This window comes from Raphanus sativus, unplaced genomic scaffold (assembly GCF_000801105.2).
Source record: "Raphanus sativus cultivar WK10039 unplaced genomic scaffold, ASM80110v3 Scaffold3363, whole genome shotgun sequence".
NCBI lineage: Eukaryota > Viridiplantae > Streptophyta > Magnoliopsida > Brassicales > Brassicaceae > Raphanus > Raphanus sativus.
The window spans coordinates 2,661-11,253 of record NW_026618669.1 but is presented as its reverse complement, the minus strand read 5'-3'; the positions used below and the strand labels follow the sequence as shown (position 1 = coordinate 11,253).

Here is an 8,593-nt window from a genome sequence, read left to right as displayed (position 1 = left end):
GTGTAAACCTAGAGAGGAAGGTGGCATTGGATTTCGTTTGATACACGAATTTAATCTAGCTCTCTTAGCAAAACGGCTATGGCGTCTTGTTCAGTTCCCAGATTCATTAGTGGCAAGAGTACTGAAAGGCAGATATTATCGACTGAGTTCGCCTTTACGAATTTGCTCAGTAGATTCCCCATCCTATGTGTGGACAAGTATTATTGCAGCAAGGAAACTACTGCTGTTGGGAATTAGGAACAAGGTACATTCAGGGTATGAGATCAAAGTATGGCAGGATCCATGGATTCCATCAGTGCCAGCGAGACCGGCTCGGGCTAATGCTCCAGTGGTTCATCCGGAAATGACTGTCAGTAGTTTGATCGATTTTCAGACAAAGGAGTGAGATCTACGTTTGGTTGAACAATATGTTCATCATGATGACATACCAAGTATTGGCCATAAGCCCAACTCATCGACCAGATACCTTCTGCTGGAACTACACCAAAAATGGACAATATACGGTAAAATCTGGATACTGGGTAGCAGCAAACATTCTGAAGGATGATGTGGAAACACAAGTTCTGGAACCCAGCATTACTAAACTCCAAGCCTTTGCATGGAAAGTGAATGCTCCACAAAAGATCTGCCATCTTTTATGGCAATTGATCACATGACAGGTAGCTGTTACAAGGAATTTAGTACGAAGGAATATGAGATGTGATAACTACTGTCCAAGATGTGGAGAGCAAGAAGAAACTGTGACTCATGCAATATTTGACTGTCCACCAGCTCTTCAAACATGGGCTTTATCGTCTACACCATCCAGCCCTCAAATATTTCCTTCTTCAAGCATCTACAACAATATGGATTATTTATTTTGGAGGAAAAACAGTATAGCGGAGCCAGAGAATGACATGGATCCATACCCTTGGATTATATGGTACATATGGAAGGCCCGTAATGATAAACTATTCAGGGGAATAGACAGGGATCCAGGTGAGCTAGTCAGGCATGCCGAGAGTGAATGCCAAGCATGGCATAATGCTAGAGAGAATATGACTACGACTCCAGTTATTCAAGAGACTCAAGTCATAAGCTTGGGTGATATATGCTTGATAGATGGTTCATGGACCTCTACTGATCCGTTTAGTGGACTTGGATGGGTATATGGAAAGACAGCAGGGGGACGATACAGCTAATGGGGATGAGAAACCTGAGGAGGAGGGAGTCAGCTCTACACTCGGAACTGGAAGCTTTGAGATGGGCAATGGAAACAATGTTGCAACAGTCGGATTGTCAGAGATTTGGCACTGATTGCAAAGACCTGATAGCAATGCTGGCAGAACCAAAAGCATGGCCAAGCTTCTCAACTGAATTGGAGATGATTCACACGATCAAGTTATGCTATTCAGACTTCAAGATCTGCTACGTACCAAGAACTGAGAATGCGATAGCTGATTCTTTAGCTAGGAACGCTCGTACCTTCCATAGATCATTATGCTATTTTGGTTGTTCTATTCCGGTCTGGTTACCCAGACCACCTCAAGTTTGAGTAATAGAATAGCCTTTTGATGCAAAAAAAAAATGTATTAGAAAGAAGTTGATACCGATAATTATGGATACAAATTAAAGAGGTGGTTATAATTACTGGAATATATGCAGTTACAGCGTGAGGTGGTTATTATGGATACAAATTAAAAAGGTGGTTATTCTTTTTTGTCCATATAAATACAGTTATATATAGCTTCAAAGTTTTATTAAGTTGGACCCAACTAATATCAATTGAACGTGTTCCAAATTTAATAGTATTGAAGCTATGATTATTTTTACATAATAAATTTTAAATTTTGTATATAATTCATGTCTATGTTTTTTTTTATTAGGTAGACTTTTTTTAAACACTAAACGATTCATTGAATAACACAAGCATGATACACAAGGTATGACTATGGCTAGCAAGTTGCAAGAACCAACCTATAACGCCCCGACCGCCCACAGCTAATGGGCCACCCACGCCCGCTCTCTCGGCCCGTGGGCCCCATCCCATCCGACGGCCGGTCGTTAATTTTCCAAGGCTCGAAATCATTGTTTACTGACCCTGCAATCACCACCCGACCTTTCCCCGTGCTTTGGCCTCACTTACACGGTATCGCAAATCACTTCCCGATAGGTCACCCATCCTTCCACTACTCCAGCTCAAGCACGCTTAACTCTGGAGTTCTAAACGTATGTGTGACGGAAAAGGTAAGTCAACTTTGGTGATATAGGTAGCCAAATCAATTCTCTTAAGCCTTTTCACATATCACAACTCGGGATGTTACACAACCCCTAGAAGCTAAAGCCAGCAGGAAACAAGACCTTCCTCTGGAAACATAAGCCGGTAGAATTGAAAAAAATCTCCGGAAACAACCGTAAACCATAATAAACAGAGTACGAAGAACAAGCTGACAGTAGAACTAGATCATATCAGAGATACATTCAAACATGAGAATCCACCAAGGAAAGAAGGAAGGAATAAGCGCACACCCACTGACGATTTTATTTAGGGAGACTCTGCATCTCTTTTACTGCTCCGACAGCAATAAGATATTGCAGATAAATAACTCCAGAGGAAGAAGACTCAAGCTTTATCATTCAAACCTCCACGCCAAGGTGCAAAGAGCCACAACTCCATGTCTTTGAAGACGAACCGGAAGATAGAATCCAATACGCATAAGAAACTGACCCGTCACAAACGAAATCAAAGACAAGCACATCCTTCATAACCAAGGAGGACCCACAAGAGAAAATGAACTAAACACACATGCAGACTGAAAAGCGAGGAACACACCAAATCAGATAAGTCTTAGACCCAACAAAGGGATATAGAACTCCTCCAATCAACTGTGAGAACCAAAAGATAAAGCACAAGCCGGAAAGAGGCCAAACAGATCGAAAGATTGAAAGATCGAAACCGAAATAGCCATCACCGACACCACATTACCCCACCAACAGCACATGCAGATCTAGATCTAGAAAACCATCAACTCAACTTTGAACAGAGACTAAGAAATATACAAACTAACAAAACAAAGATCGACACGACTGGACCGACGGAGGCAAAGAAAACCTTCACCGTCGGCTAAAACATAAAATCTTTATAAAATCCAATACCTGTTATGCGGGTTATTTTAGGTCAAATGCTTAAAGTTACAATGTAAAATAATTATCCATTTATGTTTATAGTATTATAAAAATAACTAAAGATTTTTTTAAGCTCTGATCTTTGCAGTGCTTCTCTTTTCTTGGTGATAAAATTCAGGTTTGTATTGTGTACCCGTTAAAGTATCCTCCATCATAGTTTTGCGGAACTTCAAAAAATGGTAATAACGTGTGTTTTTTCCATGTCAAATTGATGAACAACTCTTGAAATCTTTTACCAAAAAAAAAACTCTTGAAATCTTCATACTTCGTAGTTTGTCTGGATATTGGTTATGGTAAACTCGCTGTTAAGTACTATAGACATATTTTCCTTGTTCTTTTTTTGTATTTAAAATAGATTCTGAGCTCGAGACTTTTATGGAATGTGAGGTTACACCTTCGATCTTCCCTAATTATCTAAGCACAATTTTTTTTGACAAAGAAGCACAAATTCTTTCTTAAGATCATTTTAGAACAAGAATGAATTAACATATAGTACAATTTTCAGGTGCATCGTTCAAATTAGAATATAATCAATTACTGAATGGTAAACGTATGTTACAGCTTTCTTTTTATGTCTAGGAATAACTATAGATTTCTAGTGTGCTGTATTGGAATTGTTAGGTTTAGTGATATTGAGAGTATGAATGAAGGCAAGAGAAGAGGAGTTATCCCATTGACAAATTGATAGAAAATTCAAAAAGACGCGCTAATGAGTTTTTATGGGATGATGCATGCATTTATTTTGGTCGGTCCAAATTACTAAAACTATTTACCACCATTTGCTGCTAGCATTATTCATTCATCTATAGACTGCAAGAAAAAAAAATTATATAGTGTAAAACAATTTAAAAAATTCATCGGAAAAGAATAAAGTACAAATAATAGAATAAACCCTAGATCATGAAAGAAACCACGTTGCTAAATTGTATATATCGATATATCTATTTGTCCACATATAGTATATGAATTTGTGTCTAAAATACATGAATGATATACGAAAATTTTGTCTCTCTTAGGATGTAAACAATTAAAAAGAATTTGTTTTTAATCGTTCACCTACTCTAAGTAAACAACATGCTTTTACGTTTTACGTTTTACGTATATGTGTATATATGATCTATTTAAATCTGTTACTGGTAGACAAACGCCAGATGAGGAATCCATATGGATGCTGATGATATAAAAGCATCCAAACAATACACTGAATACAACTAGACATGGAACATATATACTCGTCAAAATGTTATTTAAACAAACATGTATTGTTTCGGCCGACGATGTTCCCATGACTTCAAGTTTTTTATCCATAGTTCGTGTTACATATCATTCACAAAAGTCTTTAATTTTTTTTTGGATTTTACGATAAAAGGTATTGTTAATAATGAAATAATCTTCGCTTTCACCACATTAATGTCATAAACAAAATCATTTTTTTTTCTCTGTTGGGGCTAAAGTAATCATAACTACCAGTTTAACGCTTTCTTCGTTTTCACTAATTTTGGAATCTAAATAAAAAAATAAGCAAATAAATTTCTTAAAGTTATAGAAAGTTGCAAAGAATCTGGAACATTTCTTATGACCCAAAAATCACTATCTTAAAATAAACAACTTAAGCACGTCGTCTATATGTTTAGGAAGTGCCACACACGAACCCAAGTGGGGGAATAATATAAAACTTTACACAAAAATTGACTATATATAAAGGGACTTCTAATTGAACTATATCATAACAAAGAAAAGAAACTAAAAACAGCAGCTATGGCTAGAATGAGATCCCCCAAAATAATGGGATTAGGGCATTGCATAGTTTATGTTGTGGTCTTTACTGCCATCGTAGCTGCAGCTTACCCTTACGAATCTCCCCCAACAACACAGAAATATTCCCCAGTCCACAAACCCAAATCACCATATCCACCCAAAAAGAATTCCCCCTATTACTCGGCATCACCATCTCCTCCGCCACAATATAGAAAACAAGGCCCTAAATATACACCACATCCAAAACCATATACCTACAATTCCCCGCCACCTCCGTCATACTACTCCACATCCCCGAAAGTTGATTACAAGTCTCCACCACCTCCATACGTCTACAGCTCCCCACCACCTCCACCATACTACTCTCCTTCTCCAAAAGTTGAATACAAATCTCCACCACCGCCATACGTATACAGCTCTCCACCACCGCCACCATACTACTCTCCTTCTCCGAAGGTAGAATACAAGTCTCCACCACCACCATACGTTTACAGCTCTCCCCCACCTCCACCATACTACTCCCCATCCCCGAAAGTTGATTACAAGTCTCCACCACCACCATACGTCTACAGCTCCCCACCACCTCCACCATACTACTCTCCTTCTCCGAAGAAAGAGTACAAATCTCCACCACCACCATATGTTTACAGCTCTCCACCACCTCCACCTTACTACTCTCCTTCCCCAAAAGTTGACTACAAGTCTCATCCACCACCATATGTTTACAGCTCTCCACCACCTCCAGCATACTACTCTCCTTCCCCGAAGGTAGACTACAAGTCTCCACCACCACCATACGTATACAACTCACCACCACCGCCACCATACTACTCTCCTTCCCCGAAGGTAGATTACAAGTCTCCACCACCACCATACGTTTACAATTCTCCACCACCTCCACCATACTACTCACCTTCTCCGAAGGTAGAGTACAAATCTCCACCACCACCATATGTCTATAGCTCTCCACCACCTCCACCATACTACTCTCCTTCCCCAAAAGTTGACTACAAGTCTCCACCACCCCCATACGTATATAGCTCTCCACCACCGCCATCATACTACTCTCCTTCCCCAAAAGTTGACTACAAGTCTCCACCACCACCATATGTCTACAGCTCCCCACCACCTCCACCATACTACTCTCCCTCTCCGAAGGTAGAGTACAAGTCTCCACCACCCCCATACGTCTACAGCTCCCCACCACCTCCACCATACTACTCTCCTTCCCCAAAAGTTGACTACAAATCTCCACCACCGCGATACGTATACAGCTCCCCACCACCTCCACCATACTACTCTCCTTCTCCAAAAGTTGACTACAAATCTCCACCACCGCCATACGTATACAACTCCCCACCACCTCCACCATACTACTCTCCTTCCCCGAAGGTAGAGTACAAGTCTCCACCACCTCCATATGTCTACAACTCTCCACCACCTCCACCATACTACTCTCCTTTTCCAAAGGTAGATTACAAGTCTCCACCACCTCCATACGTCTACAGCTCCCCATCACCTCCACCATACTACTCTCCATCCCCAAAAGTTGAATACAAGTCTCCACCACCGCCATACGTCTACAATTCCCCACCACCTCCACCATACTACTCTCCTTCCCCAAAAGTAAACTACAAGTCTCCACCACCACCATACGTCTACAGCTCCCCACCACCTCCACTATATTACTCTCCTTTCCCGAAGGTAAACTACAAGTCTCCACCACCACCATACGTCTACAGCTCACCACCACCTCCACCATACTACTCTCCTTCCCCGAAGCCCGAATACAAGTCTCCACCACCGCCATATGTATACAGCTCCCCACCACCTCCACCATACTATTCTCCTTCGCCGAAGGTTGATTACAAGTCTCCACCACCACCATACGTCTACAACTCCCCACCACCTCCACCATATTACTCTCCTTCCCCCAAAATAAACTACAAGTCTCCACCACCACCATACGTCTACAAAACGCCCTACTACTAATTTTAAGTTGTTTCTTTAATAAGCAACATGATTCATTGCTTTTGTTTTTTTTTTTGATGAAATTGTTTTTTGATTTTCTTTTGTTGTTGCTTCTTCTAGTTTATGGCTTTATAATACCAATGAAATTTGGCTATCCTTTTATAACATTAACATACATCATTGTTCCAAGATACAACCATGTTCTGGGAAATTTTCTAGCATAGTTAGCTAAGTTATCAGCCTTGACATTTGCTTTTCTAGAGATGTTAACAAAATTATAACCTTCAAAACTTTTACATAGCTGTAAAATATCTCTGATGGTGACAGAGATCTTCAAGTGACTCCAACTTCCATCTCTTTGTCTTCTGTGTAAATTCTGCAGAGTATGATACAGCTTCAATGAATCACCATAGAAAGTTACTCCTTTATATCATAGTCTATTAAGTTCTAGGAATACCCACCTGAGGGCTTCAGCTTCAGCTTCTAGTGCAGAACTAGTATGCTGAATAGTTGATCATCCATTTACATGCATGTGCCCATTTTGATTGTAAAGAATCCATCCAATTACTGCTTGCTGTGTTGAGGAGATCCATGAAGCATCTGTAATACAGCATAGACCATTAGTGTTTGCAAGTATCTCTTCAAAGGATTCTTCTCTTATTCGGGCATCTCTTTGTTCCTTGATTATCAAGGTTTGCCCTCTAGTTTGGTCCTCGAGGGCAAACCTTGATAATAATATGAGCTATTATGAAGATATTTAAATATCTTCACTCATATGAAGATTTGAGTGAAGATATTTAAATATCTTCACTCGTTTTTTGATTATATTTGCTGACAACATCTAGAATACGTTTACCCGAAAATTAAAAATTAACGTATTCTACGGTAAACTGTCTTCTTATAGCCTCAGTTATTTTGGCCTTAACGTATTCGGACTCAAATCATTGATAACAGTTTTATAATTAACGACGTATAATGACATTAGTATGGCAGAAGAACAGTTAAGTAGAGGAATATTAACTGTTTCCATGGAGAATTATATGATCGATTGATTAAGTCTGTTTTCAGAGCTCTGTAGACTGTACCTTGGTGATCTACAATTGCATGGTAGCGAGTTTGTGCTGAAGTTTTTTGGTTTTGGTTGATAATAATTAGAAGCTACGTTATGTATTCTTTTCAAATTGCCAATTATCATTTCCAAATAATGTTTTTGTTTTTATCAGCTAGAGAACTTGAGTCATATGGTCAAAACCTTAGTATGGTTGTGGTTTTTAAATATCTTGTAAATATAGGTTAAACACGACATTTTAAATATCTTATAAATATAGGTTAAACACGACCAAAAAAAGGTTAAACACGACATTAGGTATTTGTGTGGGATGACTTAACCGTAATTATATTATTTTTTTGAACAAAAAGGCTTTCAACGCAATTATATTATTGCACTTAGTATAATCGCATCAAATTACTATGTTTTAAGCAGGAATAATTATAGATTCTATGTGTATCAAATTTTCAATATGTTTGCATATTTGGTAATTATCCAATTCAGAGTAAGAACATGATGATTTTTTGGGCAATTTAAATTTCTTTTTTTTTTGGTTTTTCATTTATTATTTAAAAACATAAAGCAGGGAGCTTTGAGTCTAAAATCATCATAGCAAGAAAATATTAAAAACTTGTGGAATTGACCCACTTA

The 8,593-nt window shown here is 38.9% G+C and overlaps 2 protein-coding genes across 10 annotated transcripts; both read left to right on the top strand.

Annotated features, from left to right (window-relative positions):
- Positions 1 to 1,180: 1,180 nt before the first annotated feature.
- Positions 1,181 to 3,850, top strand: LOC108833097 (uncharacterized). Its single transcript, XM_057001214.1, has 2 exons — positions 1,181 to 1,509; positions 3,787 to 3,850. Exons 1-2 carry the CDS (start codon positions 1,181 to 1,183, stop codon positions 3,848 to 3,850), a joined length of 393 nt encoding a protein of 130 aa, XP_056857194.1.
- A 1,073-nt stretch (positions 3,851 to 4,923) lies between these two features.
- LOC130494467 (extensin-2-like) lies at positions 4,924 to 6,915 on the top strand. Of its 9 annotated transcripts, XM_057001212.1 has the most exons (4): positions 4,933 to 5,613; positions 5,692 to 6,040; positions 6,239 to 6,393; positions 6,784 to 6,915. In XM_057001212.1, exons 1-4 carry the CDS (start codon positions 4,933 to 4,935, stop codon positions 6,913 to 6,915), a joined length of 1,317 nt encoding a protein of 438 aa, XP_056857192.1. The 9 variants fall into 9 exon arrangements, with proteins under 9 accessions (XP_056857189.1, XP_056857186.1, XP_056857192.1 ...); XM_057001209.1 differs by having other exon boundaries at positions 4,924 to 5,068; positions 5,144 to 5,487; positions 5,854 to 6,915; XM_057001211.1 differs by lacking the exon at positions 6,239 to 6,393 and having other exon boundaries at positions 4,933 to 5,029; positions 5,090 to 6,081; positions 6,628 to 6,915.
- The last annotated feature ends 1,678 nt before the right edge of the window (positions 6,916 to 8,593 follow it).

Bases quoted from the DNA above. Each gene is read 5' to 3' on its own strand.
- LOC108833097 (XM_057001214.1), top strand. From the start codon at position 1,181: ATGGGGATGAGAAACCTGAGGAGGAGGGAGTCAGCTCTACACTCGGAA. The intron at 1,510-3,786 runs GTTACCCAGACC...TGGAATTGTTAG, and splicing joins GGTTGTTCTATTCCGGTCTG to GTTTAGTGATATTGAGAGTA.
- LOC130494467 (XM_057001203.1), top strand. From the start codon at position 4,933: ATGAGATCCCCCAAAATAATGGGATTAGGGCATTGCATAGTTTATGTT.